The sequence below is a fragment of the Oncorhynchus tshawytscha genome, linkage group LG26, assembly GCF_018296145.1.
Source record: "Oncorhynchus tshawytscha isolate Ot180627B linkage group LG26, Otsh_v2.0, whole genome shotgun sequence".
In the NCBI taxonomy this organism is placed as follows: domain Eukaryota; kingdom Metazoa; phylum Chordata; class Actinopteri; order Salmoniformes; family Salmonidae; genus Oncorhynchus; species Oncorhynchus tshawytscha.
Window position 1 is genome coordinate 40,176,822 of NC_056454.1, and position 15,954 is coordinate 40,192,775.

Genomic DNA, 15,954 nt, shown 5'->3' on the forward strand with positions numbered 1-15,954 from the left:
AATGACGCTTAATGGGAAGTAATACCGTACTTCCAGTCAGCCAGCTGCCACCGTCTCCCCTGATCACCATGTCTACCAATCTTCCTAACTAGACTAAAGTGCCATGAAGTGAAATCTAAGCGGCTCAATCGGGAGAGCAGTGGTATGTCCAAATCACAGGCGACAGTGGGAGAGAGGAGAGTCCCTATGAGAGACAGAGGAAGTAGAGGGTGAGGAGAGTCCCTATAGGAGAGAGAGGAAGTAGAGGGTGAGGAGAGAGGAGGGTCCCTATGGGAGACAGAGGAAGTAGAGGGTGAGGAGAGGAGAGTCCCTATGGGAGACAGAGGAAGTAGAGGGTGAGGAGAGGGGGGTCCCTATACTGTCAGATAGGCTGTTTGTGGAGGGGTGAATGGAGCGAATGGAGGTGAATGGGGGTGGGGATGGTGGTGAATGGAGGTGAATGGAGGTGAATGGAGGTGGGCAAGGAGGTGAATGGTGGTGAATGGAGATGAGTGGAGGTGAATGGTGGTGAATGGAGGTGAATGGAGATGAATGGAGGTGAATGGTGGTGAATGGAGATGAATGGAGGTGAATGGAGATGAAAGTGAGATGAATGGTGAATGGAGATGAATGGAGATGAATGGACGTGAATGGAGGTGAATGGAGGTGAATGGAGTTGAATGGAGGTGAATGGAGGTGAATGGAGATGAATGGAGGTGAATGGAGATGAATGGAGGTGAATGGAGATGAAAGGAGATGAATGGTGGTGAATGGAGATGAATGGAGGTGAATGGAGGTGAATGGAGGTGCAGATGGTATTCTACAAAACACAGCGCTGGTGATGCTCAGAATCACACCGAGGAGCTTTTCCTTTTAATGCACAAACTAAATGGAAAAAAGTGTGTTCTCATTTCCTCCAGTAGACCTAAAGAATAAACCTTGAAAATGTGCATGGTGGAACATATTCTGCTGATTTGCAGCAATGTACTGTGTAGAGTACTGCATATGTTGATCGAAATCATTTAAGCCAATTCTGCTACAAAACACCTGCAACAAAAGGTGTTGATTAGCAGTAGAAATGTCAGTGGTTTCATTGCCCAAAGTAAATCTGAGGCCACCCCAGCAGCAGACGGTAAAGGATGCTGCAGTTCTGTTTGACATCATCTCAGAGCACTGTGGAATCTGCTGTGAGCACGATGACGCAACACAAAGTAAAAGATGACGTGGCGGAGGAGGAGAACGGAGTGATGTGAGATGATGCAACGCACGTCCCCCCATCCTCCATGTTGTAAGATGAGACGGGAATACAAGAGGCACCTGGACTGTGAGTGATCCCTCAAATCCCTTTTTATTTCCCAATCTCTTTTCTCATTCTGTTTCTTTTGAGATATTATTTGATCCATTGTCTGTGGTGAGATTGTGGAAGTGTGACACAGATTTCAGGGTAGAAACACCTCAGGATCATCCTCTGTGCTTTCCTTTCGGTGTTTTAAATATTATTCAAATCAGTAGAGGGCATTCTGGGTACTGGGTCATGACCCTGTACTGGCTGCTGTTAGAGCAAGAGTGTGCATCCAAAATGGCACCCTATTCCCTATATTAGTGCACTACTTTTGATCAGAGCCCTATGCGTAGTGCACTATATAGGAAATAGGATGCCATTTCAGACGAAGCCAGAGAGAAGGCAACACCTCAGCACTGAATCAGCAACACACCACTTTACAGCCAGATTCCACTTAACACACTCCTCTACCTCTGGGGTGAACATATGAACGCAACACAAAGACCTGAGGCTCTTCTCTTCCACTGTGTAAACGCTATAGCAGATCATACCCCCAGACAGTGTTGCCTTGTCATGAGAACCTGTGTAAAACCTATAGCAGATCATACCCCCAGACAGTGTTGCCTTGTCATGAGAACCTGTGTAAAACCTATAGCAGATCATACCCCCAGACAGTGTTGCCTTGTCATGAGAACCTGTGTAAAACCTATAGCAGATCATACCCCCAGACAGTGTTGCCTTGTCATGAGAACCTGTGTAAAACCTATAGCAGATCATACCCCCAGACAGTGTTGCCTTGTCATGAGAACCTGTGTAAAACCTATAGCAGATCATACCCCCAGACAGTGTTGCCTTGTCATGAGAACCTGTGTAAAAGCTATAGCAGATCATACCCCCAGACAGTGTTGCCTTGTCATGAGAACCTGTTAGGCAGACAGGCAGGGAGGGATAGAGACAGGCAGGGAGGGATAGAGACAGGCAGGGAGGGATAGAGACAGGCAAGGAGGGATAGAGACAGGCAGGCAGGGAGGGATAGAGACAGGCAGGCAGGGAGGGATAGAGACAGGCAGGGAGGGATAGAGACAGGCAGGCAGGGATAGAGACAGGCAGGCAGGGAGGGATAGAGGCAGGCAGGCAGGGAGGGATAGATACAGGCAGGGAGGGAGGGATAGAGGTAGGCAGGCAGGGAGGGATAGAGGCAGGTAGGCAGGGAGTGATAGAGGCAGGCAGGCAGGGAGGGATAGAGGCAGGCAGGCAGGCAGGGATAGAGGCAGGCAGGCAGGGAGGGATAGAGACAGGCAGGCAGGGAGGGATAGAGACAGGCAGGCAGGGAGGGATAGAGGCAGGCAGGCAGGGAGGGAGGGATAGAGGCAGGCAGGCAGGCAGGCAGGAGGGATAGAGGCAGGCAGGCAGGGAGGGATAGAGGCAGGCAGGCAGGGAGGGATAGAGACAGGCAGGCAGGGAGGGATAGAGATAGGCAGGCAGGGAGGGATAGAGGCAGGCAGGCAGGGAGGGAGGGAAGAGGCAGGCAGGCAGGGAGGGATAGAGGCAGGCAGGCAGGGAGGGATAGAGGCAGGCAGGCAGGCAGGGATAGAGGCAGGCAGGCAGGGAGGGATAGAGACAGGCAGGCAGGGAGGGAGGACAGGCAGGCAGGGAGGGATAGAGGCAGGCAGGCAGGGAGGGAGGGATAGAGGCAGGCAGGCAGGGAGGGATAGAGGCAGGCAGGGAGGGATAGAGGCAGGCAGGCAGGGAGGGATAGAGGCAGGCAGGCAGGGAGGGATAGAGACAGGCAGGCAGGGAGGGATAGAGATAGGCAGGCAGGGAGGGATAGAGGCAGGCAGGCAGGGAGGGAGGGAAGAGGCAGGTAGGCAGGGAGAGATAAAGGCAGGCAGGCAGGGAGGGATAGAGGCAGGCAGGGAGGGATGGATAGAGACAGGCAGGCAGGGAGGGATAGAGACAGGCAGGCAGGGAGGGATAGAGGCAGGCAGGCAGGGAGGGATAGAGACAGGCAGGCAGGGAGGGATAGAGACAGGCAGGCAGGGAGGGATAGAGGCAGGCAGGCAGGGAGGGAGGGATAGAGGCAGGCAGGGAGGGAGGGATCGAGGCAGGCAGGCAGGGAGGGAGGGAAGAGGCAGGTAGGCAGGGAGGGATAAAGGCAGGCAGGCAGGGAGGGATAGAGGCAGGCAGGGAGGGATGGATAGAGACAGGCAGGCAGGGAGGGATAGAGACAGGCAGGCAGGAAGGGATAGAGGCAGACAGGCAGGAAGGGATAGAGCAGGCAGGCAGGCAGGCAGGGAGGGATAGAGACAGGCAGGCAGGGAGGGATAGAGGCAGGCAGGCAGGGAGGGATAGAGGCAGGCAGGCAGGGAGGGAAGGATAGAGGGAGGGATCGATGCAGGCAGGCAGGGAGTGATTGAGGCAGGTAGGCAGGGAGGGATAGAGGCAGGCAGGCAGGGAGGGATAGAGGCAGGCAGGGAGGGATGGATAGAGACAGGCAGGCAGGGAGGGATGGATAGAGACAGGCAGGCAGGGAGGGATGGATAGAGACAGGCAGGCAGGGAGGGATAGAGGCAGGCAGGCAGAGAGGGATAGAGGCAGGCATGCAGAGAGGGAGGGATCTTTGTGGGCTATACTCAGCCTTGTCTCAGGATGGTAAGTTGGTGGTTGAAGATATCCCTCTAGTGGTGTGGGGGCTGTGCTTTGGCAAAGTGGGTGGGGTTATATCCTTCCTGTTTGGCCCTGTCCAGGGGTGTCCTCGGATGGATAGAGGCAGGCAGGCAGGGAGGGATAGAGGCAGGCAGGCAGAGAGGGATAGAGGCAGGCAGGCAGAGAGGGAGGGATAGAGACAGGCAGGCAGGGAGGGATAGAGGCAGGCAGGCAGGGATAGAGACAGGCAGGGAGACAGACAGGCAGACAGGCAGACAGACAGAGACAGGCAGAAAGGCAGACAGACAGGCAGGCAGTCAGTCATCAAGGACCGCTCTCTGTCATTTTGGAGTCCTGGGGCCACAGGTGCGAGACAGTAAACGTTTCACACCCCTTCCCCAGTAATTGGCCATCAGCACCTCCCCTTCGCATTTCCCTCCCCTCCCTCCCTCCCTCCCTCCCTCCCTCCCTCCCTCCCTCCCTCCCTCCCTCCCTCCCTCCCTCCCTCCCTCCCTCCCTCCCTCCCTCCCTCTCCTCCTCCTCTCCAGACTTGACAGAATGAAGCAGGGCCGGCTTGGACCCACCACCACGGTGCCACGGCAACCGCTATGCCAGCCAATTATAACTCTGCGAAGCGAGGATGCATGATGGAGTCGCCTAGTAACCGGCAGAGAGAGAGAGAGTTTGTGTGAGAAAGAGATAGAGCGAGAGAGAGTTTGTGTGTGTGTGTGTGTGAGTGAGAGAGAGAGAGAGAGGGAGAGAGAGAGAGAGAGAGAGAGAGAGAGAGAGACTGAGAGAGACTGAGAGAGAGAGAGACTGAGAGAGACTGAGAGAGAGAGAGAGACTGCAAGAGAGAGAGAGCGAGAGAGACTGCAAGAGAGAGAGAGAGACTGCGAGAGAGAGAGAGAGAGACTGCGAGAGAGAGAGAGACTGCGAGAGAGAGAGAGAGAGAGAAGTGGAGCCGGCTGAATCCGCCAGCCATGGACACTCAGCACCACCGGCCAATTATGGCTCTGCTCTGGATGAGTCTAATACAGTTGCCAGGCAACCCAAATCCCCCCAAAAAGAGAGCAGGTTGGGGCGGGTGGGAGGTTTTCTTGGGGGTGGGGGGGAAGCTGGATTTGAGGGGTGGCTGGTGTTAGGGGCAGGGGTAGTTGGAATGGGCAGCACTTTGTTGAAACAAGCTGAGACTGGTACCAGGAGCTGCAAATAATCAGCCAATTACGGACTCTCATCTCGCCTGTTTCTGATATGGTCTCCTAGCAACGCACCCCCTCTGCCTCATCACCCCCTCCCACCAGCATCACAGGTGCCTGTGTTCTGCAGTTAATTACATTTCCACAGTCAACTGGAGATAGAGCGTAGGGCCTATTATGATCTCTCAGCTCTCAGCTGAAGTTACAGCAGACAGACTGGCCCATTTCCTAGAGTTTCATCCATGCAGCAGCTCCCATCTCCCTAAAACAAACCATCATATTCCCAACACCAGAGGAGTGAAAATAGGAAAATGTTGGGTGGTTTTCTGTTCTGACTAGAACAGTTCCAGTCAGTGTCCTGCCTGTGGGGAAAACAACCCGTGGTAACCTATGGTTACCCCTTTGGTCCACAGCAAATCCGTGACCTTTTTCAAATGCAATTTTCTTGTTGTCGGCTTGTTTTAGTCAATTACAAAACTACCTTTGAGAAAGTACAACAAGTCTGAAGATGACTTTTCAACATTGCCTGCTCCCAAGTGTTCTCACTACATAGAAACACTTCATATGGTAGGGATCCCAGTATTCCCCTTTTCATGACGGTCCTAGCAGCCCTGTGAGTGAGTGCTACCTAGTTACCAACCAGAACATTAAGCTAGCCAAGACCAACAACACAAACAGACTATACAGCCCTGTGAGTGAGTGCTACCTAGTTACCAACCAGAACATTAAGCTAGCCAAGACCAACAACACAAACAGACTATACAGCCCTGTGAGTGACTACCTTTGAGAAAGTACAACAAGTCTGAAGATGACTTTTCAACATTGCCTGCTCCCAAGTGTTCTCACTACATAGAAACACTTCATATGGTAGGGATCCCAGTATTCCCCTTTTCATGACGGTCCTAGCAGCCCTGTGAGTGAGTGCTACCTAGTTACCAACCAGAACATTAAGCTAGCCAAGACCAACAACACAAACAGACTATACAGCCCTGTGAGTGAGTGCTACCTAGTTACCAACCAGAACATTAAGCTAGCCAAGACCAACAACACAAACAGACTATACAGCCCTGTGAGTGAGTGCTACCTAGTTACCGACCAGAACATTAAGCTAGCCAAGACCAACAACACAAACAGACTATACAGCCACAAGTAGTGAGTGTAGGTTCAAACGAAGTATACTAAACAAGTTAAATGTCTTACATGTGATGAAATGTTTTCCTCACGCGTACGTGTAGCCTACTTGGACACCAGGTCCTCAGATTTCCCACTCTCACACGCCGAATAGCCTGAATTCACTGGGTTTTCTCTCAGGCTCTATTTCCCTATGTGTGAACAGTACGAACAGTACCTGGTTACATGTACATTGAACAACACATTTTCCCCAAAATACATATTTCCCCAAAATCGATGACGAAGTTTGGTCTTTTACAATGGGGGTCAATAGGAAATAATGTTTGTTTCCCCCAATTTGTGGGCGTGGTTGAGGGGAATTCCAAACGGACGTATGGACATTCTAATTCTATGGTTTTTATACCTCAGTGAAAGGCTGTGTGTTTCCTTGTGGACTGTCTGAACCGAAGCTGCTATTGATGTCAACCCCATGCAGCTCGGCTCCCAGGCCCAGTGGACTCAAAGACACATTTTTACCTGTGTTTTATGTATATTTACTACACTATGAGGTTGGAATAATACTGTGAAATTATACAAAATTATGATAATGCCCTTTTAGTGTAAGAGCTGTTTGAGATCCAAACCTCTCTGCCATTAACAGCTAGTTTTCAGTTTTCGCCTCCCCACTCAGACCACTCCCAGACAGTCCTAGCTAAAATATTACTTGACAAATTGCTCTTTTGCTCTTTTTAATTGAAAAAAATCACAGTAAGGTACTTACATTGCTACCCAGAAATGATTTGAAATGGAGATAAAAACAGCTACATTGGACCTTTAAATCCTGTACTAATCTGAATCTCCCTCCCTGTGTGTCCTGATGTATGGACATCATAACCAAAGAAGGGAATTGGGTGAATTCCATCCCTGTACTGCACTGCTCTTGTCTTGTAATGGCCATACCAGGGCCGGAGCTACACAGCTATAGGCAGCATGCTGCAGTTGTTTTCTCTTCTATCCCTCACTCATCCCCCCCACCCTTTCCCTCCTCCCATTTTGGTGGTGGGAAAGAAGGAAGGGGCGAACGAAACGCCTTGCTGATTAGCATCGCTAGCGCTGTAGCGCGTGGCAGCCATGAAACCTGCCGAGTCAACAGCAGGCCTCAGGAGAAGGATTAGTGGAACTAACACTGATGCTAACGCTACGACTAATGCTAAGCGGAGGCCATGTTAGCCTGGGACTTCTCTCTCTCTCTCTGGTTCACGGGGAGGGCAGCGGTGGATACTCCAGACTGCAGCAGATATGGCTGAATTAGCACGGAGACTCCATTAAGACCTGTCAGTCTATCAATCATCTGGCAATTACCATATCACTCCCTCGCTGGCAGCTTGTGGATGGAGAGACTGGTTTCAGTTAGACACTCAATAGAGTCACTGAGGTGAATGAGAAAGGCATCATTGCAGAGATGAAATATTTATTTTTAGCTCACACTGGGAGATAGAGGGATAGATCAATAATGCCTCATTGTTTTTACTTGATATGTTTGGATTGCAATCCTTGCACTTACCCCAATCAAGCTGAGAACTAATAGCCAAGCAGATGTTTTCAGGCAGAGCGTTAAAACCTAAAGCATTCATCTTTCTGCTTTCAGGCAGAGCGTTAAAACCTAAAGCATTCATCGTTCTGTTTTCAGGCAGAGCATTAAAACCTAAAGCATTCATCTTTCTGTTTTCAGGCAGAGCGTTAAAACCTAAAGCATTCATCTTTCTGGCTCTTGTGTTAGGTGCATGTTGCACCTGTGTTACTGTAGGTGCATGGCCAGGCTAGACAGTTTTCAGGCTGTGTGTTTTCAGGCAGTGTGTTTGATGCCTGGTACACAGTGTACAAGGTTAAGTTCTGTCTCACCTGTGTGTGTTCTCTGGTGGGCCTTCAGATGGGAACTCTTGGTGTAAACCTTCCTGCAGCCGTTGAACTGGCAGCGATGGACTCTCTTCTTGTTCTCAGGGATATCTCCCCCCAGCGACCCAGACCCCTGCTCGCTGTCACTGTGTGCCCCCCTGCTGGGCGGCGAGGGTAATGTGGCGTGCATGGCCACCAACTTGGCTGCGTTCAGACCAACCTTCTTGGCCACCAGTTTGAGCGTGAGCGTGCCGTCGGCCGTAGCGGTGAGAGTCTGCGTGGGCTTGACCAGGTGGCGGCCCAGCTCCGGCGAGGAGGGCGGCGTGAGGGAGGTGACGGCACTCAGCTGGGCAGCGTTGACCCCGTTGACCCCCTCCTTGGTGATCTTTGCTCCAGACTCTTTTTCAGAGGCCTTGGTGTTGTGGAGGTGTGGGGCATGTAGGACCTTGGGGAGGGTGACGAGGAGGGGAGGGGGGCTGGGGAGGAGTGGGTCCAGGGGATCCATCAGGTCACTGTCAGCACCCTCCACGAAGGCAGGCGTCAGGAGGCAGTCGAGCTCCTCGTCAAACAGCTCTGATAGACGCTTGGGCTCCGTCTGCAGGTACCGCTCCAACTCCAGACACGTCTGTAAGACAGAGAGAGAGACACGGTCAGAAACAGGAACATTACAGGAGAGAACCCCTCGTTCATAATATACACATATCATTTAAGGGAGAGACAAGGTCACAACAAGGTCACTCAGTCAGAAACAGGGACTCATGGTCAGCCTCACCATAACACTCCCTAATCCACACATACTGTATCAGACCAATACCAAACAACAGATTATATCAGGCCTTTATGAAACAACAGATCATATCTTGGTACAGTGGGGCAAAAAAGTATTTAGTCAGCCACCAATTGTGCAAGTTCTCCCACTTAAAAAGATGAGAGAGGCCTGTAATTTTCATCATAGGTACACTTCAACTATGACAGACAAAATAACACAAAAAATCCAGAAAATCACATTGTAGGATTTTTAATTAATTAATTTGCAAATTATGGTGGAAAATACAGGACTGGCTCTGCTAATCTAACCACCATCACAATCTGACTAGATACACATCCGGCTCTGCTAATCTAACCACCATCACAATCTGACTAGATACACATCCGGCTCTGCTAATCTAACCACCATCACAATCTGACTAGATACACATCCGGCTCTGCTAATCTAACCACCATCACAATCTGACTAGATACACATCCGGCTCTGCTAATCTAACCACCATCACAATCTGACTAGATACACATCCGGCTCTGCTAATCTAACCACCATCACAATCTGACTAGATACACATCCGGCTCTGCTAATCTAACCACCATCACAATCTGACTATCATTTCCTCACATCACACCAGTATGGTCCAGTGGTCTAACCGCTCCAGAGAGAGAGGCAATGTGGAGCATGTCACCTGCCCCTAGCCGAGCCTAGAGGGAGGGCCATTGTGGAACATATCACCCTGCCTCTAGCCAAGCTCTTTGAGAGAGGCAGTGTGGACCATGTCACCTGCCTCTAGCCGAGCCCAGAGAGAGAGGGGATTACTCTGTGATTGATTGCTCCTGCCTGGGAGAGTTCTCCAGAGCTGTGAACTGTGCTGGCCTCACTGTTTCCCTCCACTCCTCTTCATAGAGAGAGAGAGAGCAACAGAGAGAGAGAGCAACAGAGAGAGAGAGAGCAACAGAGAGAGAGAGCAACAGAGAGAGAGAGCAACAGAGAGAGAGAGAGCAACAGAGAGAGAGCAACAGAGAGAGAGCAACAGAGAGAGAGAAAGAGAGAAAGAGTGACAGAGAGAGAAAGCGAAAGAGAGAGAGAGAGTGGGAGAGAGAGAGAGAGAGAGAGTGTGACAGAGGGAGAGAGAGCAATAGAGAAAGAGAGAGCGACAGATAGAGAGAGATGTGTAATGTTTACTGTTCATTTTTATTGTTTATTTCACTTTTGTATATTATCTACCTCACTTGCTTTGGCAATGTTAACACATGTTTCCCATGTCAATAAAGCCCCTTGAATTGAATTGAGAGAAAGAGAGAGAGATACATGCAGAGAGAGAGAGAGATACATGCAGAGAGAGAGAGAGATACATGCAGAGAGAGATACAGAGAGAGAGGGAGAGAAAGAGAGAGAGAGAGGGAGAGAGGGAGAGAGAGAGAGAGAGAGAGAGAAAGAGAGAGAGATACAGAGAGAGAGAGGGAGAGAAAGAGAGAGAGAGAGAGAGAGAGAGAGAGAGAGAGAGAGAGATACATGCAGAGAGAGGGAGAGAGAGATACATGCAGAGAGAGATACATGCAGAGAGAGAGAGAGAGAGAGAGAGAGAGATACAGAGAGAGAGAGGGAGAGAAAGAGAGAGAGAGAGAGAGAGAGAGAGAGAGATACATGCAGAGAGAGGGAGAGAGAGATACATGCAGAGAGAGATACATGCAGAGAGAGAGAGAGAGAGAGAGAGAGAGAGAGAGAGAGAGATACATGCAGAGAGAGGGAGAGAAAGAGAGAGAGATACAGAGAGAGAGAGGGAGAGAAAGAGAGAGAGAGAGGGAGAGAGGGAGAGAAAGAGAGAGAGAGGGAGAGAAAGAGAGAGAGAGAGAGGGAGAGAAAGAGAGAGTACAGAGAGAGAGAGGGAGAGAAAGAGAGAGAGAGAGAGAGAGAGAGAGAGAGAGAGAGAGAGAGAGATACATGCAGAGAGAGGGAGAGAGAGATACATGCAGAGAGAGATACATGCAGAGAGAGAGAGAGAGAGAGAAGAGAGAGAGATACATGCAGAGAGGGAGAGAAAGAGAGAGATACATGCAGAGAGAGAGAAAGAGAGAGAGATACATGCAGAGAGAGAGAGAGATACATGCAGAGAGAGAGATACATGCAGAGAGAGAGATACATGCAGAGAGAGAGAAAGAGAGAGAGATACATGCAGAGAGAGAGATACATGCAGAGAGACAGAGAGATACATGTTAGAGAGAGATACATGCAGAGAGAGAGAGAGATACATGCAGAGAGAGAGAGAGAGAGAGAGATACATGCAGAGAGAGAGAGAGATACATGCAGAGAGTTTAGATACATGCAGAGAGAGAGATACATGCAGAGAGAAGAGAGATACATGCAGAGAGAGAGATACATGCAGAGAGAGAGAAAGAGAGAGAGATACATGCAGAGAGACAGAGAGAGAGAGAGATACATGCAGAGAGAGAGAGAGATACATGCAGAGAGACAGAGAGATACATGTTAGAGAGAGATACATGCAGAGAGAGAGAGAGATACATGCAGAGAGAGAGAGAGATACATGCAGAGAGAGGGCACAGTGTTTACCAAACAATCAGTAGACAGATTATTCTATTTAGGCTGGTCTCTCACCTCTCGTTTAAACCATCCCCTAACAGAAAATAAACCCCCAAAATATCATCTTTAAAACACACAAACACACGCACACACACACCACAAGTTTATTTATTTAAGCTGTTCAATAAAATTGCCAATTATCTGGAAGAAGAAAAAATCAATCCCATATTGAAATAATGCTTTTTATTCTGTTAGTTTAGTCTGTTTATTCTGTTAGTTTAGTCTGTTTATTCTGTTAGTTTAGTCTGTTTAGCCTGTTAGTTTAGTCTGTTTATTCTGTTAGTTTAGTCTGTTTATTCTGTTAGTTTAGTCTGTTTATTCTGTTAGTTTAGTCTGTTTATTCTGTTAGTTTAGTCTGTTTATTCTGTTAGTTTAGTCTGTTTATTCTGTTGCATTAGTCTGTTTAGCCTGTTAGTTTAGTCTGTTTATTCTGTTAGTTTAGTCTGTTTATTCTGTTAGTTTAGTATTTTTATTCTGTTAGTTTAGTCTGTTTATTCTGTTAGTTTAGTCTGTTTATTCTGTTAGTTTAGTCTGTTTATTCTGTTAGTTTAGTCTGTTTATTCTGTTAGTTTAGTCTGTTTATTCTGTTAGTTTAGTCTGTTTATTCTGTTAGTTTAGTCTGTTTATTCTGTTAGTTTAGTCTGTTTATTCTGTTAGTTTAGTCTGTTTATTCTGTTAGTTTGTTAGTTTAGTCTGTTTATTCTTTATTCTGTTAGTTTAGTTTCTGTTTATTCTGTTAGTTTAGTCTGTTTATTCTGTTAGTTTAGTCTGTTTATTCTGTTAGTTTAGTCTGTTTATTCTGTTAGTTTAGTCTGTTTATTCTGTTAGTTTAGTCTGTTTATTCTGTTAGTTTAGTCTGTTTATTCTGTTAGTTTAGTCTGTTTATTCTGTTAGTTTAGTCTGTTTATTCTGTTAGTTTAGTCTGTTTATTCTGTTAGTTTAGTCTGTTTATTCTGTTAGTTTAGTCTGTTTATTCTGTTAGTTTAGTCTGTTTGCCTGTTAGTTTTCTGTTAGTTTAGTCTGTTTATTCTGTTAGTTTAGTCTGTTTATTCTGTTAGTTTAGTCTGTTTATTCTGTTAGTTTAGTCTGTTTATTCTGTTAGTTTAGTCTGTTTATTCTGTTAGTTTAGTCTGTTTATTCTGTTAGTTTAGTCTGTTTATTCTGTTAGTTTAGTCTGTTTATTCTGTTAGTTTAGTCTGTTTATTCTGTTAGTTTAGTCTGTTTATTCTGTTAGTTTAGTCTGTTTATTCTGTTAGTTTAGTCTGTTTATTCTGTTAGTTTAGCCTGTTAGTTTAGTCTGTTTATTCTGTTAGTTTAGTCTGTTTATTCTGTTAGTTTAGTCTGTTTATTCTGTTAGTTTAGTCTGTTTATTCTGTTAGTTTAGTCTGTTTATTCTGTTGCATTAGTCTGTTTATTCTGTTAGTTTAGTCTGTTTATTCTGTTAGTTTAGTCTGTTTATTCTGTTAGTTTAGTCTGTTTATTCTGTTAGTTTAGTCTGTTTATTCTGTTAGTTTAGTCTGTTTAGCCTGTTAGTTTAGTCTGTTTATTCTGTTAGTTTAGTCTGTTTATTCTGTTAGTTTAGTCTGTTTAGCCTGTTAGTTTAGTCTGTTTATTCTGTTACTTTAGTCTGTTTATTCTGTTAGTTTAGTCTGTTTATTCTGTTAGTTTAGTCTGTTTATTCTGTTAGTTTAGTCTGTTTATTCTGTTAGTTTAGTCTGTTTATTCTGTTAGTTTAGTCTGTTTAGCCTGTTAGTTTAGTCTGTTTATTCTGTTGCATTAGTCTGTTTAGCCTGTTAGTTTAGTCTGTTTATTCTGTTAGTTTAGTCTGTTTATTCTGTTAGTTTAGTCTGTTTATTCTGTTAGTTTAGTCTGTTAGTTTAGTCTGTTTATTCTGTTAGTTTAGCCTGTTAGTTTAGTCTGTTAGTTTAGTCTGTTTATTATGTTGCATTAGTCTGTTTATTCTGTTGCATTAGTCTGTTTATTCTGTTAGTTTAGCCTGTTAGTTTAGTCTGTTTATTCTGTTAGTTTAGCCTGTTAGTTTAGTCTGTTAGTTTAGTCTGTTTATTCTGTTAGTTTAGCCTGTTAGTTTAGCCTGTTAGTTTAGTCTGTTTATTCTGTTAGTTTAGTCTGTTTATTCTGTTAGTTTAGTCTGTTTATTCTGTTAGTTTAGTCTGTTTATTCTGTTAGTTTAGTCTGTTTATTCTGTTAGTTTAGTCTGTTTATTCTGTTAGTTTAGTCTGTTTATTCTGTTAGTTTAGTCTGTTTATTCTGTTAGTTTAGTCTGTTTATTCTGTTAGTTTAGTCTGTTTAGCCTGTTAGTTTAGTCTGTTTATTCTGTTGCATTAGTCTGTTTATTCTGTTAGTTTAGTCTGTTTAGCCTGTTAGTTTAGTCTGTTTATTCTGTTAGTTTAGTCTGTTTATTCTGTTGCTTTAGTCTGTTTATTCTGTTAGTTTAGTCTGTTTATTCTGTTAGTTTAGCCTGTTAGTTTAGTCTGTTTATTCTGTTAGTTTAGTCTGTTTATTCTGTTAGTTTAGTCTGTTTATTCTGTTAGTTTAGTCTGTTTATTCTGTTAGTTTAGTCTGTTTAGCCTGTTAGTTTAGTCTGTTTATTCTGTTGCATTAGTCTGTTTATTCTGTTAGTTTAGTCTGTTTATTCTGTTAGTTTAGTCTGTTTATTCTGTTAGTTTAGTCTGTTTATTCTGTTACTTTAGTCTGTTTATTCTGTTAGTTTAGTCTGTTTATTCTGTTAGTTTAGTCTGTTTATTCTGTTAGTTTAGTCTGTTTATTCTGTTAGTTTAGTCTGTTTATTCTGTTAGTTTAGTCTGTTTAGCCTGTTAGTTTAGTCTGTTTATTATGTTGCATTAGTCTGTTTATTCTGTTAGTTTAGTCTGTTTAGCCTGTTAGTTTAGTCTGTTTATTCTGTTAGTTTAGTCTGTTTATTCTGTTGCATTAGTCTGTTTATTCTGTTAGTTTAGTCTGTTTATTCTGTTAGTTTAGTCTGTTTATTCTGTTAGTTTAGTCTGTTTAGCCTGTTAGTTTAGCCTGTTAGTTTAGTCTGTTTATTCTGTTGCATTAGTCTGTTTATTCTGTTAGTTTAGTCTGTTTATTCTGTTAGTTTAGCCTGTTAGTTTAGTCTGTTTATTCTGTTAGTTTAGTCTGTTTATTCTGTTAGTTTAGTCTGTTTAGCCTGTTAGTTTAGTCTGTTTATTCTGTTAGTTTAGTCTGTTTATTCTGTTAGTTTAGTCTGTTTATTCTGTTAGTTTAGTCTGTTTATTCTGTTAGTTTAGTCTGTTTAGCCTGTTAGTTTAGTCTGTTTATTCTGTTGCATTAGTCTGTTTATTCTGTTAGTTTAGTCTGTTTAGCCTGTTAGTTTAGTCTGTTTATTCTGTTAGTTTAGTCTGTTTATTCTGTTAGTTTAGTCTGTTTATTCTGTTAGTTTAGTCTGTTTAGCCTGTTAGTTTAGTCTGTTTATTCTGTTAGTTTAGTCTGTTTAGTCTGTTAGTTTAGTCTGTTTATTCTGTTAGTTTAGTCTGTTTATTCTGTTAGTTTAGTCTGTTTAGCCTGTTAGTTTAGTCTGTTTATTCTGTTAGTTTAGTCTGTTTATTCTGTTAGTTTAGTCTGTTTATTCTGTTAGTTTAGTCTGTTTATTCTGTTAGTTTAGTCTGTTTAGCCTGTTAGTTTAGTCTGTTTATTCTGTTGCATTAGTCTGTTTATTCTGTTAGTTTAGTCTGTTTATTCTGTTAGTTTAGTCTGTTTATTCTGTTAGTTTAGTCTGTTTATTCTGTTAGTTTAGTCTGTTTAGCCTGTTAGTTTAGTCTGTTTATTCTGTTTGTTTAGTCTGTTTATTCTGTTAGTTTAGTCTGTTTATTCTGTTAGTTTAGTCTGTTTATTCTGTTAGTTTAGTCTGTTTAGCCTGTTAGTTTAGTCTGTTTATTATGTTTGCATTAGTCTGTTTATTATGTTAGTTTAGTCTGTTTAGCCTGTTAGTTTAGTCTGTTTATTCAGTTAGTTTAGTCTGTTTATTCTGTTTATTCATTAGTCTGTTTATTCTTTAGTTTAGTCTGTTTATTCTGTTAGTTTAGTCTGTTTATTCTGTTAGTTTAGTCTGTTTATTCTGTTAGTTTAGTCTGTTTAGCCTGTTAGTTTAGTCTGTTTATTCTGTTAGTTTAGTCTGTTTATTCTGTTAGTTTAGTCTGTTTAGCCTGTTAGTTTAGTCTGTTTATTCTGTTAGTTTAGTCTGTTTAGCCTGTTGTTTAGTCTGTTTATTCTGTTAGTTTAGTCTGTTTATTCTGTTAGTTTAGTCTGTTTAGTCTGTTAGTTTAGTCTGTTTATTCTGTTAGTTTAGTCTGTTTATTCTGTTAGTTTAGTCTGTTTATTCTGTTAGTTTAGTCTGTTTATTCTGTTAGTTTAGTCTGTTTAGCCTGTTAGTTTAGTCTGTTTATTATGTTGCATTAGTCTGTTTATTCTGTTAGTTTAGT

The 15,954-nt window shown here is 44.3% G+C and overlaps 1 protein-coding gene across 1 annotated transcript in view; it reads right to left on the bottom strand.

The window, feature by feature from the left end:
* Positions 1–15,954, bottom strand: part of LOC112257079 (Krueppel-like factor 7) — a 132,990-nt gene that overhangs the window by 19,023 nt on the left and 98,013 nt on the right. Inside the window, exon 2 of the mRNA XM_042306638.1 lies at positions 8,116–8,734. Coding sequence (XP_042162572.1) covers positions 8,116–8,734 — 619 coding nt within the window. The remainder of the gene's footprint in view (positions 1–8,115; positions 8,735–15,954) is intronic.